The 23824-nt window shown below is 41.1% G+C and overlaps 7 protein-coding genes and 1 non-coding gene across 11 annotated transcripts; 5 read left to right on the top strand and 3 right to left on the bottom strand.

Moving 5' to 3' along the window:
- Positions 1–7: 7 nt before the first annotated feature.
- On the bottom strand, positions 8–1123 carry LOC116921165 (putative OPA3-like protein CG13603). 2 transcript variants are annotated; one of them, XM_032927409.2, is made up of 3 exons: positions 845–1121; positions 295–656; positions 8–215 (listed from the first exon to the last, which is right to left on the bottom strand). In XM_032927409.2, the coding sequence occupies exons 1-3, from the start codon at positions 978–980 to the stop codon at positions 147–149; spliced, it is 567 nt and encodes a 188-aa protein (XP_032783300.2). In that variant the 5' UTR covers positions 981–1121; the 3' UTR covers positions 8–146. The 2 variants fall into 2 exon arrangements, with proteins under 2 accessions (XP_032783300.2, XP_032783299.2); XM_032927408.2 differs by having other exon boundaries at positions 8–656; positions 845–1123.
- Positions 1124–2850: 1727 nt separating this feature from the next.
- On the top strand, positions 2851–7151 carry LOC116921160. The gene is made up of 15 exons (XR_006644968.1): positions 2851–2886; positions 2998–3635; positions 3695–3844; positions 3933–4058; positions 4175–4299; positions 4363–4510; positions 4614–4674; positions 4947–5133; positions 5198–5316; positions 5380–5556; positions 5626–5791; positions 5860–6015; positions 6110–6336; positions 6409–6566; positions 6649–7151. It is a non-coding gene; the product is annotated as an uncharacterized LOC116921160 (transcript).
- Positions 6865–8472, bottom strand: LOC116921164 (39S ribosomal protein L4, mitochondrial). Its single transcript, XM_032927406.2, has 7 exons — positions 8249–8472; positions 8066–8123; positions 7760–7992; positions 7470–7694; positions 7303–7412; positions 7167–7240; positions 6865–7096 (listed from the first exon to the last, which is right to left on the bottom strand). The coding sequence occupies exons 1-7, from the start codon at positions 8324–8326 to the stop codon at positions 6951–6953; spliced, it is 924 nt and encodes a 307-aa protein (XP_032783297.2). The 5' UTR covers positions 8327–8472; the 3' UTR covers positions 6865–6950.
- A 185-nt stretch (positions 8473–8657) lies between these two features.
- Positions 8658–12257, top strand: LOC116921163 (cytochrome b5 reductase 4). 2 transcript variants are annotated; one of them, XM_032927405.2, is made up of 8 exons: positions 8658–8812; positions 8903–9056; positions 10050–10220; positions 10303–11037; positions 11116–11422; positions 11488–11577; positions 11637–11807; positions 11894–12257. In XM_032927405.2, exons 2-8 carry the CDS (start codon positions 9020–9022, stop codon positions 11946–11948), a joined length of 1566 nt encoding a protein of 521 aa, XP_032783296.2. In that variant the 5' UTR covers positions 8658–8812; positions 8903–9019; the 3' UTR covers positions 11949–12257. The 2 variants fall into 2 exon arrangements, with proteins under 2 accessions (XP_032783296.2, XP_032783295.2); XM_032927404.2 differs by having other exon boundaries at positions 8658–8816.
- On the bottom strand, positions 11851–12866 carry LOC116921166 (transcription initiation factor TFIID subunit 13). Its single transcript, XM_032927410.2, has 3 exons — positions 12695–12866; positions 12345–12515; positions 11851–12135 (listed from the first exon to the last, which is right to left on the bottom strand). Exons 1-3 carry the CDS (start codon positions 12788–12790, stop codon positions 11959–11961), a joined length of 444 nt encoding a protein of 147 aa, XP_032783301.1. The 5' UTR covers positions 12791–12866; the 3' UTR covers positions 11851–11958.
- LOC116921161 lies at positions 12862–14860 on the top strand. Of its 2 annotated transcripts, none has more exons than XM_032927402.2 (5): positions 12862–12999; positions 13071–13284; positions 13349–13602; positions 13664–14102; positions 14169–14860. In XM_032927402.2, exons 3-5 carry the CDS (start codon positions 13409–13411, stop codon positions 14745–14747), a joined length of 1212 nt encoding a protein of 403 aa, XP_032783293.2. In that variant the 5' UTR covers positions 12862–12999; positions 13071–13284; positions 13349–13408; the 3' UTR covers positions 14748–14860. The 2 variants fall into 2 exon arrangements, with proteins under 2 accessions (XP_032783293.2, XP_032783292.2); XM_032927401.2 differs by having other exon boundaries at positions 13346–13602.
- LOC123466291 (protein fem-1 homolog A-like) lies at positions 14335–17238 on the top strand. Its single transcript, XM_045172690.1, has 3 exons — positions 14335–14472; positions 15246–15439; positions 15500–17238. Exons 1-3 carry the CDS (start codon positions 14462–14464, stop codon positions 17101–17103), a joined length of 1809 nt encoding a protein of 602 aa, XP_045028625.1. The 5' UTR covers positions 14335–14461; the 3' UTR covers positions 17104–17238.
- A 531-nt stretch (positions 17239–17769) lies between these two features.
- LOC116921159 lies at positions 17770–23610 on the top strand. The gene is made up of 16 exons (XM_032927398.2): positions 17770–17921; positions 17982–18181; positions 18276–18402; positions 18464–18703; positions 18923–19137; positions 19199–19358; positions 19426–19646; positions 19846–20036; positions 20171–20261; positions 20388–20567; positions 20671–20819; positions 20880–21018; positions 21117–21361; positions 22337–22473; positions 22582–22716; positions 22838–23610. Exons 2-16 carry the CDS (start codon positions 17993–17995, stop codon positions 23182–23184), a joined length of 2766 nt encoding a protein of 921 aa, XP_032783289.2. The 5' UTR covers positions 17770–17921; positions 17982–17992; the 3' UTR covers positions 23185–23610.
- Positions 23611–23824: the final 214 nt, after the last annotated feature.

Below are 23824 nucleotides of genomic sequence, written 5' to 3'. Positions count from 1 at the left end.
ACGCAAATATCTTTAAATTATTCTGTATTCTTCACACTTCGCACTATTTTACATCTTGGTTTTTGTAGATGCTTGCCAAGAGATACAAATGATTTCAAAAACAGAAACTGAGTTCTGTTTCACAGTTTAACTTTTAATAATTAACGCTATGGCTTGCTCGACGATCCCCCGGCTGGATCCGACGTACCGTTTTCCTGTTGCTGCAGACGAGGATTCTAATGCAACAGGAACAGCTGAATTACTGCTGGAAAGTCGAGACGATGAGGCATTATTCTCACTACATGCAGCCTCTACCTTTGATTTGTCGCCAGCAGACTCTTGAGATTGAGATACAACTATGCCTTGGAGAGACATGCATAGCCTGTTGATCTCGCGTAGTTGTGCGTCCTGTCGACTGCTTTCAATTTCCATATCTCGTAGCCGGTCCAATATAGATTCCATTTCGTTACGACGGGCTTGTTCAAGGGCGGCATCCTTTTTATTTCGTCGAACGACTTCGGCAGTGACAAGGACTGCACCAGTGATGAAGATAATACCTTCTCCCAACAGAGTTCCACCCAATTCAATGGCCATTGCTTCATTCAACTTTGGGATTTCGACAGCTTTCCCCAAGTTCATTGCCCACATCTTAAGTTTCACCTCACATCTGTGATAAACTGACAGCAGGAACGAAAGAAGAATAAAGAGCATATTAAACTCAATGAAATGGAGAAATGTGCATCACTATCCCATTCTAAGTGAGAAGAATTTTGCATAGTCAAATAGATCAACATCCCCTCCTGCTTCTCTTGCTGAAAAATAATTACTTAAATTTGTCAGTTTTAGAAAATAAAATCTGAATTACACTGCGCCGGTGGCATACAGATGTACGTCCTGAAAAAGTATGATTCTTTTGCTTTCTCTTTGGCTAGATTGGCAAGTGGTTTGGCTAGTTGTTTGACAACCAGCGCAGCTAACTTGGCCACTGGCAGTGCAGACATTTTGGAAAATTTATTCTTCCGTTGAAATGCTAAATATTAATGTGCCATGTAAATTAATAAACGAAGCACTTTTTTTCCCTTAGAACTCAAGTGAAACACTCTCTTGCTCTTCGAGAGACCAAAACACACAAATTTCGTCTGCTAAGCAATGCAGCATTGTCATTTCACTATTTTTTTAAACGTAAATGCTATTAAAATTTAGTTTTGAACCAAAAAGAAAAGCAATGCAGTTAAATTGTTATGAATACCTCTTTGCCTAATTTCAGTTTCATCAACTCCAGACTGTAACATGCACAGAATGGTGTAATTAAATGCAAAGAGACGTAACGATCGAGACACAATATTTCAAAGCACTACAGACAGGTTGTTGCGTAATTGTACTATTACCGAATTTCGGTCTTTGCATAATTGCCAAGATAACGTATGCCTTTGTCCTCCCCCTTCTTGACCGGATGATGCATCGACCCTTCATAAGGCATGTTCCATTACCCAGCCATCCTTTGCCTTAATATCTTTAGGACAGACAGGTTTCAAGCACAAAACCAATGACCGGTGGATCCTTTATTGGCTAGATAATTACATGACAAAACATTGTTCATTGCAGGCGGATTAAGCATGTAACAGGTATACACTCCAAAGCAATATATAGTACATCTTCGCGTTCGCTATGACAGACTATAACAATAGACTCATTCTTTCCCCTTGAACGGAATCTGAAAAAAGCAGCATGTTACGTACGTAACCGTGTTTTGACGTCAAAAATCAGTGCGTCATAAGAAGCATCACCCTATTCTTAGTAGCCTTGTATCTATTAATGCATGAATGAAAAAAGAACTGCTTTGTTTTCAAGATGGGCGATATCTACCTGGGAGATACCATTCTTCCAGACGAATCCTTTTCCTCTCGTTTCTTTCCTGTCTCGTTTTTTTTCAGATGCATACAGCGTCTACCCATGAACACACGGTCTATTATTCATGCAGCCTCGTATTCCAAGAGAATACACTACAACTTTTGCTGAGATGTAGAACACCTGAACGGGCAATTGGCGCATGCTATTTTTAACGTATTAAAAAACTTGCCATGTCTAGCCAACAGAGTACCAAACTTCAAAAATTAAAAAGGGACTCCAGGTTTCCATTGATCAGTCTCCTTGGTGTGCGTATATATATATAGCCCTTATTTAGGAAGAAACTTTTTGCACGCAGCACACTTTGCCAGGAGACGCTTTTCTTTTTACTAGTTTGACTCGTGCGACCTTTCAACTCAACATCATACCATCCACTGAAAGAAAAAAGGGGGGGGGGGCTTCCGAATCACGCGTCTCGCAGTCCTCCCCCCCACCACCACCACCTTTTTTTTGTTAAAGCAAAGCCTATAATATTCTGTACGTATCTTTGAAGACGTTGCCCCGTGCAACATTGACGACACGACTGATACCTACCGAAATAGCAACATTGGCCATCATAATTCTACCCAAGTAACATTTTTCTAACTTTCATCAAACGACATCAGCGAGCATGAAATAGCAGCAGCGCCGCAACTTCCGTTTCCTTTCAAACGACGGAAGGACGCTTTGACCAGGTGGGAAAAAACAAAAAATAGGAGGGACGCAACTAATCGTATCCTATGGCAACCGACCTTATTGAAAACCCGAGTCTAGAAACACCATTATAAGCATGGTGGAATAGCTCTTTCGGTCAACCCTTTCGAGTCAATACATTCGTTGTTCAAAAAAGTTACAATGACTCGGAAACAAATGTGAATTATGAGAAAGGGAGTATTCCTATTGGTCCTGCGTAACTTCAGGACGTGTCTACTACACGTTGTATAGAACCCATTCAACCGAGTGATCGTATTATCTTCGACCCCCATGATATTGGCTTATAGAGTCTTATTGTTGCTACGAGTGACCGAAAAAGCACTTTGCTGCTTTGATATTTACACCTGGAAGCAGATTACACACGCAGTGGAGCGGAGAGTGGTGGCAAAATCTTTTGCTACACTTTGGCTCGTTTAGTCGTCGTGCAACATCAACCACCTCATCCATCAGGGAAATAATGGACGGGAGGGATAGAGGATTCCTGGAAGACGATACTGGTAGCGAAGAAGAGCCAGACGGGCAACTTCTGTTGGAGATCATTCGGAAAGAAGAAGACCGAGACTTGCGCCAATTGGTCAGTGTGTGAAGCCCTTAATTACCAAAAGTCTATACGTCACGTTCTACATAGCCTACCTCGTATTTCTGATGCATCTATTAGGTGAAACGTTTCCGCGATCAATGCCACCATCATTTGATGGATACTTCCAATAAGGTCGACGTGGGCTGGAGTGAGCAACAAGATCGCTACGTTATCGATTACCTGAACGACCCAAATAAAGTGGTGCTCTTTGTCAGCTCGTCGCAGCAGGAGAACGTCGTCGATAGATTACGTTTTGATTGGGCAGTGGTCGGTTCGATCCACGGATCGAATAATCCGACGTCTTTCTTCATCAAAATCGAGGCTGTCGAACCACTGATTCGACCTGGTCAATTCGACACGGCTGTCTACAACAATTGTTTGGTTCGTGGAGTCAAGGATTTGCCTCGACACTTGACCAAAGTAGTCTTCTATTTCGAGAGACACGCGCTCAACCTGTGCGAAAATCGACTTAAAGGTGGTTATTTTATACACGAATTATGAAGATTACCATACATGATTTGCATGTCTTCGTAGAAATGAAGCATTTGATGGAAGGCACTCTGTTGAAATTGCGACAATTTCTAATCGAAAGTCGATGCTTAAGCGACAGTCTTCTCCTCAAGCCAACACTTATTGTTCAACCTCCCAAACAAGACGACGAGGATCAAATCGAACAGCTGGAAAGTATAAAGGCCTAGATCAATTTTATTAAAGAAAAAAAAAAAAAAATCGACAATGTTTAATAGTTTAAAATACCGTTCATTTTACGAAGGGTTGGCGCATCAGTGGATTTACGTGGTTACGTACTCGTTGGAACTCAGGGATTACTACTCGACATGTGGCGCTGAAAATAACCATCCCACCATTCAAGGCGAAATCAATAGCCTGCTTTTTAAATGTAAAGAATTTTATTTTGTTCCTTTTTTATTTTAATTATGAAATAATTTGAATGAAAAAAAAAACAAATTAAAGTTGTATACCATTTTTGATTTTAATATTTTCCCTGCTTTAAAGATGAAGTTTTAAAGAAACTCGGCACCAAGTTGATGAAAGCGGACTACCAGCGCGTCTTGTCCATCCTCAAAGAAGCGAATTCGGTAGTCGGAGACGAGCTGGAAAACCTTCTCGATCAACTACAGGTATGAATTCCGTTAGATGTTGTTTTGAATCAGCCATGAACTTGAGAGAACATATTCTAAAAGGAAGCATCGAAACAGACGAAATTGGCAGCCAGGTATTTGACTTTCTTACGTCGATCAGTCGATGAAATTGAAAAAGTCAAGATCTTTCCTGAAACAATCAGAGGGCAACATATAGCTCCACTGGTCGATTTACCGGCTATTTATCAAGGTAAACCAAGCGTGCTGCTGATACTTGCAATAATTCCATCTCCACCACGGCGTAATGCTTCCTTTTTATTCATTTAAAAATAATTACCTTTGGATTGGTCAAGACGCGTGCAATCGGATCATCGTTATTGTGCGTCACGTAGACCTACCCAACTATGAGAACAGGTTCACTTTTTTTTTTTTTTTCATACATTTTGGTATTGTTGGTTGTCTGCTTCGTGTCCGTGCCCCATTCGCGATAGCGCGATATTGGATTTCCCGACTCCTACGCATTCTTTGATTTCGCCCACTCGACTTCATCCATCCGGGCGACCACTGTAAAGAGGACTCGCTATCGGACATATGAAAAAAGAATATGACACAATATGGAAAAGAAAGAAAAAAAAAAGAAAAATTTTATTTTTTCGTTACCGTGCGATCATTCATCGTATTTTTAGGGAAAGCGATGCGGCTGCTAGGCTTCTCTTCACCATCGGTAACGAGGTAGTGACGAAAATCAGCCAACACGCGTTGGCGGTCGCCATCGATCAGCTTTTCCTCAAAGGACGACCAAGGGAATGTGTCGAAGACTTGGAGAAGTTTTGTCGTCGAGCTGTTCAGCGATGCGTCGCTACTTACTTTCAAGTGACGCAAATCAATGTTTACATTTTTTCTACAACTGGGGAAATAAAAACGTTTCAAATTACAGACCATGAAGTGGCAGACAATGGAGCTAAACGACCAAATAGTTTTGGCCAACTTCCACGCGTTGGATTTACGTTTAGGACACGTAATTGATATTTGCGAATCCCTGGAACAATTAGGAAGGCAAGTTTTCTATTAAAATATTTTAATAAGATTATCTTTTATAATTGACGAGAACGAACCTAGGTACGGTGAGGGTATCAAACCGGTGACATTTTGCAATGAGAGAGAACGTGATGTTGGCCTTAGTCTAACGATGGCACAGGATAATTTCGTTGAATTGGCTATTAATCTTGTCAGCCATCATCGCACCAACATATTTGACATCCTGAATTCGGAAGAATGGTACAAGGCCTATAATAGGTAAACATTGCCGTAGCGCCTTGTCTAAGCAATTGCAATCAAAGAAAAAAAAATCTTATTTCCGTCTAGTTACCAAAATGAGACAAGGGCTTTAGAGATCCATCTGGTTCACGACTTTGAAGACGCAGTACATCGGTGCAGTACGCTCTGGAATATCTACGAAGTGTTGATGTCGTTTAAACATTTGTACCGCCGCCCACTCTTCACAGCCGTTATCAACTCGACGGCAAATCAGGTGTCTTTGAATTTTTCGTTAATTTAACTGATGAAGAATTAGTGTAACTTTTTAATCCATTGGACCAGCTCTTTAAAAAGGCTTCTCGAGAGGCTAAAGTGGCTTGCGGCATCAGTTGCAACGACCCCTGGAGCACTCCAATCAATGCCACGTTAACTACTCTTTCGACCCGGTTGGCAACGTCCGCCCAACGAGCTCGGGGTTACCTTGATAAGATCGCTAAAGTAAGAACAACCATAATCTCTTAACAGAACGTTACCTTAAAGCATAAATCTCCAAAATTGACAAAAAATATTCTGCTTCTCAAAATGTTTGAAGTTGGTCCAAATGACAAGCTGGGCAGGTAGTCCCAGTTATCGAGAAAAGGCTCTATTACGCTGTCAGCAAGCTCACCGGCTTCTCGGTGAGGCTATTAAGAAAGAACACGTGGATTGGATCGATAGAGTTCACGTAGAATTGGCGTTCAACATGAATGTAGGTCTCCATAAATTCGCCGTGCGACGTCATTTCAAACGTCCTGACTGGATTCAGTGTAACCTTGATGGGTATAACAAAAATAGGGAAATCTTGGCGGTCATTTAAAATTAACGGATTTTGCCTGTTTCTTTGTACTGCAGAGTTGTCTTTCAAGTTGTCCAAGCGGCCGAAAGCTGGGATCGACTTCTCGTCGAACTTCCTGGTCAAGTTACAGCGTTGTGGAATGAGCGGAATGAGCTTCGGAACGTACACGGATCCGTCTGCGCTATGTGTTATTATTATAATTACATTATTCAAGGTATAAATATGCTTGCTATTTCAACTCTGTGAGCGCCTCAAGCTAAACAAACCGGCCAATAACTGTTTTTCCGTGACTTTAGAACTGGAAGTGCTAGACAAAGATATATACCGTGAAGAATTGGATAAGCTCGAAAAAGCAGTCCAGCCCTGCTTAAACAGCACTACCTGGAAACAATTGATCTTAGTGAAAAGGGTGGTAACATCGTGTTTCTTCGCCATGGAGGAAGTTGTTCAAGACCTAGTGCAACGTTTTGCAGTACCATAACGTTTTTTTTGTTGACAAATGCTCTATTCTGTGAGGGGTTTTCAAATCTCTTTATTAAGGAATGAAAACATGAAAAAATAATTACTTTCCAACAGAGACTACATTTTAGACAGCAGTCTATACGGAATCTAGTCTATATTTCTGCCCAGCTGAAGCTGCGTCATTGCGATTCAGATGGAACAAAAGCCGCTCTTCGAGACGCTCAACGGCTGCAAGAGTCAAGACTAACGTGTGGTGTTTCAGCATACTGTACACGTTTAGACCTTTTAGAAAATACCAAATAGACGTTAGTTAATAAATAAACGCGATGATTGATTATATTGAAATTATTACCGTAGACAGGCATGAGATTGTAATGACCATGCGAATCTGATGCAGCAGTGATATTTAAGGGCATGATGTCATTGCTATATACATGGTTGGATAAGTATCGCTTATAGGACAGCTATGAATATAATTTGGTACTTACTCGTCCACGAACAAAACGGCTGGTCCCCAACCTCGCTCTTCGACGAGCTTTTCCAAATATGATGGATCATCCGTCGGTATATCTAACGAATCTACAATATGCAGATCATCCTAAAGCAGAGAAAACTACTTGAGAGCTATTCTTAAGGTATGGTTTGAAAAAATTACTTGAGCGAGCTTCGCAGAGAGAGTGGATCGAAGACCATTGAGCCGAGTGTTAAAACCTAACATGTAAAAATACGGTGTGGGAGATCGCGGACCGTGGACAATCCCACCACCTCTCCAAATGGGAGAACGGATCGATCCGTGTCGGGATCTACCACTGCCTTTTTGCTGGCGTGGCTTTTTACCACCTCCCCTTACTTCGTACCTCATTTTCGTGTTAGCGTATGACTAAATAAGAATGTAAATAAATTTGCAAATCTTGCAGAGAAAAGGGATTTCAATGATGATCATACCACATGGCGATAAAGTTGTTGCCACCTGACATTTTCATGAATGATATCCACTCTAGGACGCTCAGCAAACACTTCCGGATGCAAGTCAATTAGCCCCAATTTTTCTTCCTCAACTGTATCCATGTTTGATACCCACACTTGGCGTGGAGCCTTAAACTTGGGAGGGAAGGCTAATTTTCTTGAATGTATGATGGGTAAAGGTGGCCTGATTGTAGTTGGTAACTGTTCTTCAACTAATAACCAAAAAAATTTGTTGTTTTGTTTTTTATTTAATGGATTTGTAGGCTTGGTTAATAAATAGCATACCATTTGTTATCGAGGTTTCCAATCTTTCTTGGAAGAGGGTTGCATTGGTCTGAATTGTCTATCAATTTAAAAAACATGTTAGATGGTAAAGAAGGACATGTTTTTTTGTTGAACAATGAAATATTTTCCGCAAAATTCGAAATGAAATTTTTTCCTGATATTTTTATTCCAAAAAATTACTACCTTGGAGGGGACAAAGAAGCATCGTGTTATTCGAAGGGAGAATTCAGTGACTGTCTTATTGATGATCTTTGTAGCCATTTCTTTGATTACAATTTTCGGCTATTCGATTTTTGACTAATAAACTATTATAAGTTGCCTTTCATAATTTCCATTTATCCTCAAGGAGATGAAGAAAGTCACGATGTCGGTTTTCTGCCGCGAACTTTCGACGTCGTCTGCTTTCTAACAAAACATTACAAAATTCGAGAACATATTTGAAAATTAATATTAGATAAAAGAAAAATATAATAAACTACAGCTAAAATCTAAAGTTGAATAATCAGCTAACAAACTTATGTAAAAATCAATTTAAGCTCTCGAACTATCATCGTGTAAAATAGAAATGGCAAGGTTGGCGCACATACAGCAGATCTGCAGACGAAGATTTTGAGACTTGAAATCGTGTTTGGGACTTTTGTTATTCCTTATTCTTTAAATTGCGTTTAAATTCAGTGTTGTCATTGATAAGATGGATCAATTTGAATTTTGTATAAGAACAATTAGAAAATGGTGACTTAAAAATAAGTAGGTAAACAATGAAACAACATAGTTAATTTTCGTTATTCATCGAAAACTAAACCCGAGTCGGTGCATATCTATTATGCTATTATCTAGTGCGGATATTTCGTTTAATTCGACTTAAGCGATATTCGTCGAATAAATCGAAAAAGCAATCACAATAGTGCATACGTTTGCAGAATCCTACATTAAAATTTAAAGCTGAAATTCAAAATGGAATATCTGAATGTATCAACAGCTTCAGCCACAGGTTTGTTCTCTCTTCTTTACAATTAATTTGTATTTTATTATATCATCTGCATTAGATTTAATAGGTCTTGGATTTAATATAGTGTGTGCCTGAAGTTTGAGAAAGCCACATTTCATGGTTTGTGTAGGGTGTGTGGGTACCTATATTTAGTAAACATATTGCTTAATATTGCAACATGTTTGTTGGAACATGTTTTTACACATGTATGTTTTAGAGTAACATGGTTTTAATCTCCTGGGATTTCAACATAGTTATTTTTGGATGTATGCCTCTTCTTAAATCAATACTTTTATCTATTGATCTACCTCCACCACAGTTCTTTTGCCAAGCACCGTAAAGACTCAAAATCATTCTGAAGACTGCGATTTCTTATGTAGCGACCGCATTTAGCTTGCCTACTTAAGCCCAACCGTGAATGGTTGGATTTTCACACGCAAACAAGAATCCTGTCGAGCGCTTTTTACTATTTACGACGCTTTTTTGGGATAACGATCGATATAATCCCTATGACTAGGGCCCTATGAGAAATAAACAAAGCTAATTAGATTCTCGTGAAAGTTTGGGTAGAAGTAACGTGGTAAACGAAACTGCTTTGTTAAGATCGAATCGTGTTTTGTTTTTTCTTTATAAAAATAGAACTTTGATAGAATCCGGTAAGCGCCTGGATGGGAGAACAATTTAGTTCAGGGACTGGCGAAAATTGATTCCAATCATCTTATTATATCTGATGAAAAGGGACAAAGAAACTATTGATCCAGAGGGAGTTGCGCATCCCTCTTAGTACCTCCTACTTCTCTTTTTGACCATCCCCTTTTTGCGATCCGGTGTTTTCCAAGACTTTCGCGGAGGAGGTTGTGCACGCTCCTTAGCAGTAAGCCACGAAAGACTTGGACGCAATCCCGATATTCTTGAGCCAGTCTTGCAAGGGGTCGCTCAGTCACTGCATCTTCGACGAAGAAACAATGTTTAATCAGTCTGATTCTACCGTAACAGGAAATCCGCGCAACAAAACCGCGCTCAAACCTGGCCGTTCTCTGATGGATTGGATCAAGCTGACCAACTCATCGACGAATCTCAGCGGCAACGGAAATCGGTTAAGGGATATCTCTTTAGACGAACTTGCTCAGCATAAAAACAAAAATGACGCTTGGCTAGCCATTAGAGGTTTGGCATATGTTTTTTATGCATTTTTTTTTTTCATCCTAAAATGATCAATTTTTTTAAATCCTTGTTCTGTCTTCCATAGGTATGGTATACAACGTGTCGTCCTATTTCGAATTTCATCCTGGCGGAGAAGAGGAACTGATGCGAGGTGTCGGGATTGACGCCACGGATTTGTTCGATCAAGTCCATAAGTGGGTAAACTACGAATCGATGCTGAAAAAGTGCCTCGTCGGACGATTGAGAACGGACTCAATGCTGCCTCCAGTCAAGCGTCCACAAAGCAAACTTGCTGTTGGCAAGGATTTGTCCATGCCTCCTCCCTTTCCGTCGTTATCGGCATCTTCCGCTGGAATGGTGACCACCGATTGGATGCAGAATTTGACCACCGTCACCATAGTCCTTTATACTCGACAGAAGGGTCTTGACGCACGTCGGATATCGACTTCTATTGATGGAAATGTCTTTCATACTCGGATATACAGCGACGATTGGTTACGCTGCTTCGACTATCAAATCCGCTTAGCTGAAGATGTCCATCCTTTTTGTAAGCCAACAGTCTCTTTGACAACGGGTAAAGTGGAATTAGTACTCCACAAAAAGCAAATCGCGCTCCATTGGCAGAAATTAGGCGATTTAGAGGAGGTTATCCAAGGCTTCCAGCCGTTAGGCCAAGCTCCGCCTTTCTTCCGTCGTTCTGTATTAACACGCAAGTCGCGTGTTAATCATAACGTGTTTCTATGTACTCTGACGTTCCCTACTGGTCAGAACTTCCACGTTCCTGTGGGTTGGCACGTTCAGCTAAAACTTTGTTTGGAAGGTAATTGCATCTACGTGATCAAATAAGTTTTAAAGAAATAGCTGGACATGCAATATTTACTTTCTATCCAATCATCAGATGGAACTGAAGTGATCCGCAGCTACACCCCTATCACTTCCACGCTATCTTCGTGCGAGACGACAGACTGCCCTTCCATAAGTGAGTCGCCAACCGCACTCCACTTTCTGATCAAAATATACGCCAACGGGCCATTTACGTCAGCATTGGATCGATTGTCTGAGGGCAGCCGTTCGATTGAAGTGAGCAATCCAATCGGGAACTTTGTAGGATCGCAATTAGAAGGAAAGAACCTCATAGCTATTGCTGCCGGCACGGGCATCACTCCATTGATACGCGTCGCAATCGACGTTCTACGCAATAACAGGTGCCCTTTAAGTTTTAACCTATTAACCTATGATTGGATTCAAATATTTCTCTTGGTTTAACAAGGCGGGTTTCTTTGTTGTTCTTCAATCGAACCCAGGATGACATAATCTGGAAAGAAGAATTTCGAGAACTCGAATTAAAATATCCAAACAAGTAAGAAATAACCATTTTGGTCTCTTCCTTGATCAGATATTAAAACATGTCTTTTATAGGTTTAAATTGTGGCACGTGCTGTCCGAGTCGGATGACGAATGGCCAGGTCTTCGAGGTCGGATCAGCAAGTCCGTATTAGCCACTACTATTTTAAGTGAGGAATATCATGATGTTGGTTCGAATTTTGCGTGTGTCTGTGGCCCGTCGGATTTTACCCTGGAGACACTTAGGTATATCTTCAAAAAATATACGTCACGCACAAATTTCCTGTCGTAGTTGAAAAAGATTACGATTGTTTATTATCATTTTTTTAAAGGTTGCTTGATTCTGCGGGATATACACAAGAGACGGTCCATGCGTTTTCTGGTTAGTCCAAGAGGATTATGAAACGCCAGCATATTTTACTTCGTCGAAAGCTTTACGGGCCTTCTTCAGTTCTTCGTTCATCGTAAGGAGGTCTTTGACACGAGCAAATTTGCGTGTGTCTTTTCGGACCAAAAATACCATGTCTTCTACTTGAACACGGCCCGTCCGTCCGGTTTCCATTGCCTTGTGTGTCTGGAATGGTAATTAATAAAATGTTCCATTACAACTGAAGCCATTGGCTATGCATAGGAATTTTTTAAACTCTAGTCTTTGTAGCCATAACCTTGATAAAATACATTTTGATTTCTTGAGCACTACTATTTTCCCTACTATAATTCTAAGAATCTTAACAAAAACTTCAAAAATAACACAATCCAAAGAAATTGAATAGAAGTACTAACCGTTTCTGTGATGTATTCAATGACCAAGTCTTCTAGCAAATCAACACTTTCTGTGTAGGGATTTTGATCATCACCAAATCCAAACATCATGCAACGGAGCTCTTTGCTAAAAAGACGTTTTCTGCCTGATGATGTAGATCCATAGTGCAAGTCTGCTTCTTCATCATCAAACTGGAATCACACAAGTTTTTGATTTTATAGATTTAACTTAATCATTTTCAAAGTGTATAGAAGAAGAACAGTGGAAATGTTTTCGAAGCTTCCCAATTTTAAATTAATTACGCTGGAACACTGGGGCGTTTAACTAGAAGTCAACTAAGCTTTATTCATTTTTTTACATTAAATATTACCTGATCAAAGTTTTCATCAGGATTTTCCCTTTCTTTGCTATCTCTTTCTTTCTGGGGAGATGATGTTAATGAGGTATTTAAAGAAGGAGAAGACATTTGAGTAACCAGAGAACTTTCCTAAACTTGCAATGAATGTTGTAAGTCAACTAACTCTTTCCGTCTGTCGTCTGCAGAACAAAATGTCTTGCCTTTAAATCCAGAAGAAGTACCAAAAACGACGGTAGATGGCCGAAAGGTAAACAAACACTCCCTTGAATCCGAGGGAAGGTTCGTCTAGTAAACGTACTGTATATTTACCTGAACAGGTAATATTTTCGGATTATGATTTCAACGTTTTATATAGATCCTAGCCTTTTATTTTATTTTATATCCCTAGACATCTGGGTGTTAAATGAGGACTCCATTGGACTTATGAACTTAAAAGATTGAACTTATACTAACAGTTTGAATGAATAACTAAATTATTTCTCGTCTTTTGCCACTGGATCGTGTTATGCAACCATCATACACCATCATTGAAAAAACCTTAGCTTAGTTAAAAGCTAAGATTTCTGGTTGCAGTGAGAATTCTGGACAACTGTAACTCTTAAGTACTACTGTTTTTCTTTTCTTTTTAGGTGGCACAAAATTAATGTTGTTTCACTAATCTAGAAGCAATGTGCCATTCACCCCATATAGTGCAACAGTAATTCTGTATCTTTAACTTGTCAAAAAATGGTGAAAGACACCACTTGTCCTAGTCATGGGGTTGAGTTTGGTGAAGAAGAAATGGAAAAAATCATGAAGCAGTTGATTGAAGGTCAGCATTTCCTAGTAAACTTAGGAGAGGACATCCCAGCTGGAACTCCACCTTGGTTTGATGAGAAAAAATTTGAAGCTGGAAAACAGTTTGTGAAAAAATATTACGGGTACTTCAAGTTAATTCTAAATCTTAAATTCTATAATATATTATTAATCCTATGGATATAGTGGTATCTTTTTTTGTCATCTTGTATCACTCATTATGATGCTGTACTCACCGCAAGTGCTGAAACCGCTTATCTTTACGGAAAAATCGGAAACTCCTAAAAAATCTTACCGAAGATACATTAGCACTTCCATTCACGTCATGAGTTGGTACATGGGCGATATGTGGCAAGCTGATAGCAAAGCTCGCCGAAGTCTTCGGTTGGTTCGTCAATATCACACGGATGCGGCGACACGTCTCAACTCTGTGGAGATTCGTCCATCAGTCGACAACACGGAGATCACTAAATGCGGCCTTCCGCTTCATAAAGGCCAGCCAATACTTGAGGTGTTACAGAAGGACTTCAGCTCCATTCCGAATTGCCCGTTCTTGTCTCAGTTAAATGGGAGCTATAAAAACGCCGAGGCTTTCCCTGTTGAGCAGATCCCATATCTAAATCAAGTAGGTCAGCATGTTTCTTCTCAATGCGTTATTGTATTCGAAACAGCTAATATTGGTGTTATGTAGCTGGATATGAGTGGAACGCAGTTTGCTTTCATGGGACTCGTTTTGCTACACCCGGAGAAATTTGGTATTTCCCGCGCCACTGAGAGAGAATTGGAGGGATTTGTTCATATCTGGCGTTGTATTGGCTGGATTCTCGGAATCGACGATCGTTTCAATTTTTGTCGATTGGATAGTTTGCCGCAAGCTCGTCGCTGGACCCGCTACTTTGCAGACAAACTAGTCTGTCCGTCAATGAAAATGTCTGTCACAGCCGAATACGAACATATGGGCCGAGCTGTAGCAGACGGTGCCCGATGTTACACAGGTATTTCTTACGAAACATTTTATCTTTTCATCGCTTGGGTACTGGGTCTTCCAATGCCTCAACTTGAAAAACATGCCTCCCTTGCCGATACGTTCAGCTTTCGCAGGTTAACCTACATCTTTGGTGTCATCGGCAACCTCCCTTTCGGAAATTACCTTATTAACGGTATCCATTACCTCACTTTGAAGCTCATAATCGATCCACCTCGTTTCTGGCCTAAACGGTTTCGTCCGCCAATGATCAAAGGCTTGAAAGAGTTCTGGGTCCACACTTGAATCTAGTGAATTACAATAGTCACGTTTAAGAACCATTATGTTCCTATCGGCTAGTCATTGCCGTTTTTGTTTTTCGAGCTGTGACAATTTCAAAATACAAAGTCCTGACAGTTGTTACCTTTTCCACAGCTTTCTAACACGACGACGTTGACGATATTTCTTGTTTATTATAAACGGATGCTATCAGCAAATTTCCTAACTTTAGAAATAAATATCACTAATCAATTATTTGATCATTATGGTAAAAATTATGAAGAAATAGTATTAAAGCTAGAATATCGATTTTTTAAATCCATAATAAAGTTATTTAGAAAATATCTGGTTAATACCTATTTGCTTTTGGTGCTCGGGCAATCCTCTATATATATTTGGATCGGGCGTACTACCAATTCACAACAAGATTCGTTGATTTCCAAGAATTCTAGCAGATTAAAACTGATCCAACTGCAAGAAAGATTCAGAAACCATAAAGAAAGTTTTCTATCAACGTCTCGACAGGATGGCTCTTTTAATTGCGTGCAAGAACGGCCAGCTGCAAGAAGTTCGGCACCTTGTTGAACAATGCGGAGCGGACGTTAATCAACCCGGCCAACTCATGTGGGAGGAAGGTTACGAACAAGCTCTAGCTTTACCTCTGCATACCGCTGTTATCGCCGGACATTTGGACGTGGTTCAATATCTCGTTGAGGACTGTAAAGCTCAGATAAACATGAAAAGCAAATCCAATGTGATGTTGAAACATTTCTTCATAGACAAAGGGCTAACTCCTCTTCACGTCGCCGTCATTTCTTTGGCTGATCAAGTTCAAAAAGACGTCATCCGTTGCCTGGCGAAAAACGGTGCAGATCTGTCCGCCAACGACAGCAACGGTAACTCTTGCTGGGCATTGACATTCGACGTCGATGTGATAAAACTTCTCATTGAACTTGGCATGGACATTCATGAGACGACGAATGAGTTGTTGGAGACGATCGTTGAAGTATGGGCCTGCTCACCGGATCCGAGTGCAATCGAAGTGATGCAGCTGTTATTGGACAAAGGCGCTGACTTCCACAAGGAAAACTGCGAAGGCTTGACTCCTCTAATGGTGGCCGCAATAGGCGCAAGTTGTCAACAAAATTGGCCCGTTTTCGAATTCATTTTGACACAAGAAGAGCAACCCTTTAGCCGACCTGATAAGATCATGGCACTCGAATTAATGGGAGCTTTTTACATCAACACCGGGGATTCGGGAAATGGATTGTTTTGCTGGAGGATGGCCATGGGATTCCGTTTTGATGTGTCGCCTGCCTTGTCTAAGCCTACTACAGTTCTGTCTGAAGTCGCTGGCAAGGCTTTCGACGCCTCAGAAGTGGAAAATCTTGAACAACTGGAAGAAATGGCCGTTTTCGATCCTGATTCTCTGATAGTGCAGGCTTTATTGATTATCTATCGCATTCTGGGAATCAACAGCTACCAAACTTGGGAATGTCTTACCAAATACGCTCTCGATTGCTGGGCTTTGAATGACGGGCGTCGCTTTCTGAACATTTCAATGCTCGTTCTCGAGTGCAGCCAGATGGAACAGGATCTTTGGATTACAACTGTTGATACCATTCGTCGGTTAGCGATGTCATTCCACAGTCTACGCAGGGAAGAATCTGATGCAGAAGATCGTCAACTTGTCTCCTTTCCCAATGTCATGGCTGTTCTGCGTTGCGCAGCCAATGAACTGCATCGTTATGCAAACTCATACAACGACTACGACGATGGGGAAAGTTGTAACATTCTGCTGGACTGCGTGATTCAACTGACGATTGCTCTCATTTCTTTGACTATGACAGACGAGGAGAGTTTCGAGTTGAAACGATGCTTATATCAGCTTGTCCGCCTGGATGAAAGGAGCAGTCGCAATGGCTACAATCTTCTTTTGCTTGCCTGCTCATCGTCGAGCTATTATTTCAGTTCCCTGGAATTGGAAATGATTGACAGTCTTAATATCCATGTTGGACAATTACCTTCAGCTGAAGTTATTCGTGTTTTGCTGGAAGTAGGAGCTGATCCTGATTCGAAAGACACGATAGGTAACACGGGCCTTCACGTCTTGGCAAGAGCTGGTGAAACCTTTACGTCACCCACGGTCTTAGCGTTATTCGAAGCTGGGGCTCACCTCGATCAGACCAACGTGATGCGAGAGACCATGGCCGATATACTTCATAAAGATTCACCTCGCCAGGCAAATACTATTTTTCTTACCCCACTGGAATTTCCATCACTCAAATGCCTTTCTGCTCGTGCATTCCATAAGCACAATATGTGTAGCACCTTCTTCGATCTCATCCCTTCAAGTCTGTACGACTTCATCCTTCAACATTGATTTTCCAGTTGGAAAAAGTTTTTTGTTTGTTCTGTCAAACATAATAAATTACAAAATTCATTTGTTTGTTCTGTCAAACATAATAAATTACAAAATTCATTTGAGGGTGATCAAAATACAAAATTATAACATATAGTTCTGTTAAATTCTTTAATTTACTTTTAAGATTTTTATCATTTTAAGCATTTCCTCTTGCTAAGCTTCAGCTATCTGCCAAATAATACCACATCCTTGCAAGCCTTGTATGTTTGCTGGAAATTGAACTTTTGAGAATTGCCAAGCTTAACGACATTGCTTTCAAAATCTGATTAAAACAGTCTTCTTCAAACTCATAGGAAGATAAAGGCAGTGTATAATTTGAAAGCAACTCTCTGTATGATGAATGTTGGCAAAGCTGTTATTTAAATAAGTGGCTGTACAGCTAGAGGTTATGGATAAAATAACAGTTTTTCAGTAAATATATGCTAAGGCGCCATGGCAACCAGTTGCATCAAGTCGTAAAAAGGGCCCACATTCAAACCAGGTATTGACGTTTTACCTTTGTTTTCCCTGGACCAGCCCAATCAAGATTGCGTGAGCTCTTGAATTGGACGACTCATGCGTACAAGATATACGGGTAGAAAGAGCTTATGTATCAGAGATGACGTATTCCTCCTTCTCAGTTATGGATTCGATCGAAGATATACTACAATGGCGCCTCTAGCGGTTTACTTGTCAACTAGATTTGTTTATTTCGGAGGGATCCTTCCATTCATGCGAGTCAGTATAATCGCCTTTCCCGTTCGATGGTTTTTGCGCCATTTCTTTTTAATTAGAAGGTATTATGATATCACGTACGAACATTTGAAATCTTACCTTTAGTTCACTATTGTGTTTAGTTAATCTTGCAATGGATACAAGTAATGGTGTACGGATCAAACTTCCATCAAATGACAGCCTTGATGAAGACACCTTGAGTGATGATGTGGATGATGAAGTCTTCATCAAATCTGCCAGGAATGGCTTCCGTAATTCAAACAAAGATAAAACCCTTCAAAAGCCTCTTATGGCACCTAGAAAGAAATCAGAAAAAGAAAAGGTATGATGTATGTTGAATTCTAAAAATCATTGCAACATGTCAAGGGCTGTTGCTTAAATATGAATTACCCTAACTTTCCCCCACTATCTGGTAGAAACTGGGAGCTCAAAATGGTCGCTCAAATGGTGTTCATCTAATGGAAATTCACACTGCATCACCCAAAAAGTCTCCTATTCTCATTACTGTACTGTATGTCACCATTGCTTTGGGAGCTGTAACAGGTGTGTATCCTTAAGTTCTTCCATTTACAAATATCACTTAATATTTCTTAATCAAACATAGGGCTTACAGGCTTAGTGATCTTTTTGGCCAAGTCACATTTAGCAAATTTTGTGCAAAGGGTAAGCATTTGGAAGCCAAACAGGAGTGTTGCACCCTTGGCGGAACCTTGTGACAGCTTTGTAGAAGAAGCAGTTTGGGAAGTGAACATACCCCATGCCATATCAGAGGGCCAGAAAGTCCTTACATCTGTGGACATAAACAAAGATTCCATTGAAGACATAATCATTGCATTTGATTCAGGTTTGCCAATGATTTTATAGAGTTAAGAGTTCATATTATTTCTGTAAAATTAATCATTTCTGTTGTTTTCTTTTGGTTCAAGGATTATGCATGGCTCATTTTCTGTTGCTGCTTTTGTTCAGTTTCCCTGAAATATCTATTTGGTTTATTGTGAGTTCCACCTCGAATAATAATAAGAGATGTGCCGAGAAGATCGTCAATTAATGATTGATGAAACAGGTTTGAATCGAGTGACTCCGCTGACGTCCTTTTTATGCCGAATGTATTTCAACACTTCATCAACCGTTTGTGACGGAGGAATAGTAGCCGTCAATGGAAGCAATGGTGCTATTTTGTGGACGACTTGGCTAGACGATGCCGTCTTTGCCGTCGATTGCGTTGCCGATTTTGACTCTGACGGGATTATCGATTGCACTGTCACTGGCAAATCGAGGGTACGTGTGATGAAAAATTTTTGGCGACCATCAGAATCGTCAATCTTGTTTATTGCAATAGGCGCTGTGGACTGTCAGTTCCAAGGACGGCAAACAACTTTGGGGGATAGCCACCGACAAGTTACAACTCCCTTGTTTGGCTGGTTCTAATTTTCGCTCGGCTCAGGTCGTTGAGGACATCAGCGGAGATAAAATCCCGGATCTAGTTGTCGGCATTAGAGGCAAGTGGCCGTACCCCACGGATCGATCACCAATTTTTTAAATTGTGTTTCTCATTTCGAATTGCAGGAGCGCTAATCAAATGCCCCGATTACATTGCCGTCGTTAATGGCGTCACGGGCAACGTGTTGCAGCTAACGGGTATTCCCGATCAAGGCTCTCTGTCCGTCGGCCCATTGCTTAAGGGCTCTGGGGACGGTTCCACCCTTGTCCTTTACTCGACCAAGGGCATCAACGGCAGTCTGTTCATGGCTTCCCTGAAAGATATAGCCTCAGGTCGCAAAGATTTGGTAAGTCCAAAATGAATATTTGATTGTCTAGTTGTTATAAATTGGTCGGCTTTTCGTACAGCTGAAAAAAACAAACAAAATCGGATACCAACCCATTCACGCCCCACCCTATGATGCGAGCTATATGTTGAACGTTTAATTTTTTTTTTTTTCCTTTGTTTCCGCACTCATCCAAGTGGACGCTTATTGGTCGTTTCAGGTCCGTACAGTGTTGAGCAACGTCAGCCGGATCGACGAGATAGTCGTCAGCGACATCACGGCTGACGGGATGGAGGATTTTATTGTCACGATGGATAACGGCACGGCGGGTGGGAAGGACGTGGTGGCCTTGAACGGAAATGGCTTTCATTGTCTGTGGATCCATACAGCCCCTGCTGGGACTACCCTCAAGTAATATATGAAACTCAATCTCCTCCTCCGCTAGCTATTTTTTTCTACTGTTTTTACGACTTGATGACCAACCTCAATTTTATTTTTTCTGTTCTTTTCCCCAATTTTCTTTTGTTGGACCTTCAAACTTTCAGGATCCAAGCGCTAGCCAATCTGAATGAAGATGATCTGCCAGATGTGGCACTCCAAGTGACTCAGATGGCCGGTTCTGCCAATACGACTTGGGTAATTGCCAAACATACGTTTTTTTTTTGTGTTTCTTATTGGAGAAAAATGTAGACGCGTCAAATCTTCCTGTTGTCAAGAGATATCAAGTAGGCCGTCTTTCATTTCTCATTTTTTTACGATCAGATTCGAGTACTGGACGGCAGCAATGGCAAAGTGGTAATGAACCTACCGGCACGTTTACGGCACTGGGAAGTGCACGGCGAAACGCTGGCCATTGAAGGCACGGGTGCGGATGTGATTATTGATTGGATAGCAGACGACGAAGATGAAACTGCGAAATCTCAAATCAATCGTCTGATGGGCGTAATAATCGTTTTTATTCTCACTTCCTGTTACAGGAATTTCTTTTATTGCTTTCCCGTTTGTTTCATTGCTCTTTTTTTTTTTTTTGTTCCTTTTACACAAGTTTTCCTCTCGTGGAGAATTGCCCGCTCTGGTCGTTTATTCTACGCCGACGGTGACACCATCAAAGCAGACGGGTTACGCCTCCGAGACTTCCTTTCACAACATTTTGGACGGCGTGTCCCAAGATGACGATTTGCGCGCCAAATTCAGGTTGGATTAACTTAAACTCGTTTGCAATGTCATCTTCCTCTTTATGACCCTCTTTACTAGCAATTACATCCAGCATACGGAATCGGAACGCACATCAGACGCCATTCAAATGACGGAAGAGATAGAGCCTAATGTCATTGTCTATCCAGCTCAGCACGGCATTCGCAAACACGGTCGCTGGAACAATCGTCCACGTCACGTATAAAACTATCCACTTTTTTTTTTTTTTCATTTCAAAGAAATTCAGACTTTTGAAAAATGTCAGATTTTTAACATTTTTCCTTCTCCCCAAAATAGGATGGGTCGTTTCAACCATCGCCCTACGACTACGATCCACCCACTGCAGACGATTTAATGCCACCTGCCGCCGAACCTGCCGTTCCGGCTGTTGGCGAGTCACGCTACCGCGTTAAGACTCAACGCCCAGCCGCCTGGAAGGATCAAGACATGGAGGAGGACAGCCCTTATGTTTCCAATACCAACGACTACGTCGACGTCGCCACGTCGGACGGGGATTACGACCTGGAAAGCCGAGATTACAGGTAAACACTGGCTTTCCCTTCTTTTCAACTCGTAAAAGCCTTGAAATATCAACTGCGACACGGTCGATAGCAACAGTGGCGAAATGGCTTTTCCTTCCCTTTTTTGTTGATGATTCGCCGTTCAATCGATTGTCGTAAAGCGCCAAAAATCTGATGGCTGGCCTGATCTGAGGCCTTTTTCATTCGTCTTTCTTTTTTCTAGATTAGTAAATGTTTTTCTTTTACTTTCAAAGTTTCCTCTTCCAGATTTTGCTTTCGTTTTGCGCTGAATTTGATCATACTTCAATATTTTTCCTTCTTATTTACGGCAAGTCGTAAACAAAAGTATTCGTCAGGTACTTGGAGAACAATATCGTCCTTTCACCGATTTTTCCCGTTGGCGGCGTGCGTAAACGTGACAAAGTATCCCATCTTGCCGACTGAATTTCCTTATTAACTCAAAAGTAGCACACGACTGTTTGTGTCTTAATCGACCTCTCAACCGAGCTGATAACTTTTTTTTCCCCCATAGTGACATATTGCCTATTACAAAGTCAAGCGCCTCGTTCACTTTTTATAACTGAGACACGTCAAAAAAGAAAACTCCGTAACTTCTTTCTGTACCATAGCGCGTAAGACAGAAAGCTTTGACCAGTTTATGGTGACTCGATCCTCTCGAGGAAAGGAAGAACGTCCATTTTTTGCCAGACTTTTGATGAGTTTCCTCGTGATTTATTCGGCGAAAAGTTAATGGCTTGTTAGGTTGTAATCAAAGTATCTTTCTGAAAAGAAAATGCCGCCTTCCCTGTGTCTTTCCGGACATGAAATCTCTTAGGTTACTTGTGCCAAACGATACGTTGCTCTCACCATTGTCCTATTCTTTACCGTGTTGTATCGATCGTGTGGGTTAGTTAGGATCATCTAGTTATACGATGTAATTATAACAATGAAGAATCCGATATGAGGCCGTGAATCTTGATCTTTTTTTGTTTTCAGTCGTTACCGTCAGAGACAGTCGAGACCGCAACAGCAACCTTGGCGACCGGAACGGAACGGTGGTCGTCGTGGTAAGCGAATCCGACGTCAAGTGCCATTGAGTGCCAACCAGCCCATAGAATCTATTGGTTTTCCTCGTAAGTCTATTGATTTATTTCCGTCGTCTTCTTCTGGTCGTTTGGACTTTCTATTCTTTTTTTTTTTTTACATCGTCTCTGTTTCATCATTTTTTTTTTTTTTTAAAGCTTTGGTCGTCGATGCCGGAGCCAAAAGTTATACTGATTTGATTTTTGGAGTCCAATGGAGCTGGACAGAAGCTGAAGAGAGCGGACAACAGCTGCAGGAGCTGTCTGACTGCGTCAGCCGACGTTTAGATCAAGGTAGCATAAAACATTCCCGCTTCAGTTGGCCTAGTATGTTATTGACATGGAATACGCATTCTTACCCTGGGGCACTTTTGGCGCTTGCCTTTTTAAAATAAATAAAAAAATAATAATTCAGGTCTCGATATGAACGAGGACACTGTCATCGACTATGCGGCCGAGTGTTTTCTATCACTTGCCGTTGAAGAGGGTGACACCAAAGGCTCCTCTTCTTCTTCGCAAGTTGATGGAAAAAAGAAAAAGAAGGAAACAGCTGATATCAAGTTGGTCGCTTCAGCCGTGGATCAGTGGCTGCGACCGCTGGCGCGACGCCGTCACGGCTGGGTCACTCTCAAGAGAGTTCGCCTTCAGTGTAGTTGCCATTCGGGCGTTCCCAAGAGTTTGGCCGGATCACGACAAAAACCTTGCGCCAACCTACGGCCAGGCTCCGAACGACGCAAAGTCGATTTCCATTACTGTCATTGAAATTTTTTCTTTTGCGTTCCAGGAAAAGTAATATTCTTCTTTTATCCTCTTATTTTTTATGAACGTCTATTATTATCAACAGAAGAACTATTTCATTTCATAGATATACATAATAATTGATATGTACTTCGTCGTCTGACCGCCCCCCTGAAGTGTGTCGTCATCCATTCATATAAGGAGACAGATTTCGCCCCCTAGCCCTCGAGTCTATTATCAATCAAGTTGTAACCCCCTTTTTGTCCCTGTGTGACTTGTTCTAGACGATTTCGATGTCGGTTGTGTCTATCCATTTTCTCATCCTTACTCCATCCGGACACTTGAGTCTTCTTTTCTTTCGCTGGATCCATTCCAAATATTACATGTCTGTGTCTGTGTGTGTGTGTTCTTGTGTAACACGGAGAGAAAAATACACACATGGAACGCGTATTTCTATCAACAGGGAACGCACTTATCTTTTTGCTTCTGCCCTTTGTAGGGGGCGCACCTCAATGCCTCCTTTACTTCCTTGGTTCTGACAGTGTCGGCGTGAATAGATCGCTACATTTTCTCCCCTCTTGTATATTTTTATTTATCCACGTTTTCTTTTGTCTTTTTCCGTTTCCGTTAACCAGGGATTCCCTGGAGAAGGAATTGCAAAGCG

This window comes from Daphnia magna, linkage group LG4, assembly GCF_020631705.1.
Source record: "Daphnia magna isolate NIES linkage group LG4, ASM2063170v1.1, whole genome shotgun sequence".
NCBI classification, from domain to species: domain Eukaryota; kingdom Metazoa; phylum Arthropoda; class Branchiopoda; order Diplostraca; family Daphniidae; genus Daphnia; species Daphnia magna.
Note: the sequence above shows the minus strand (reverse complement) of the source record. Positions and strands in the feature narration are given on the sequence as shown.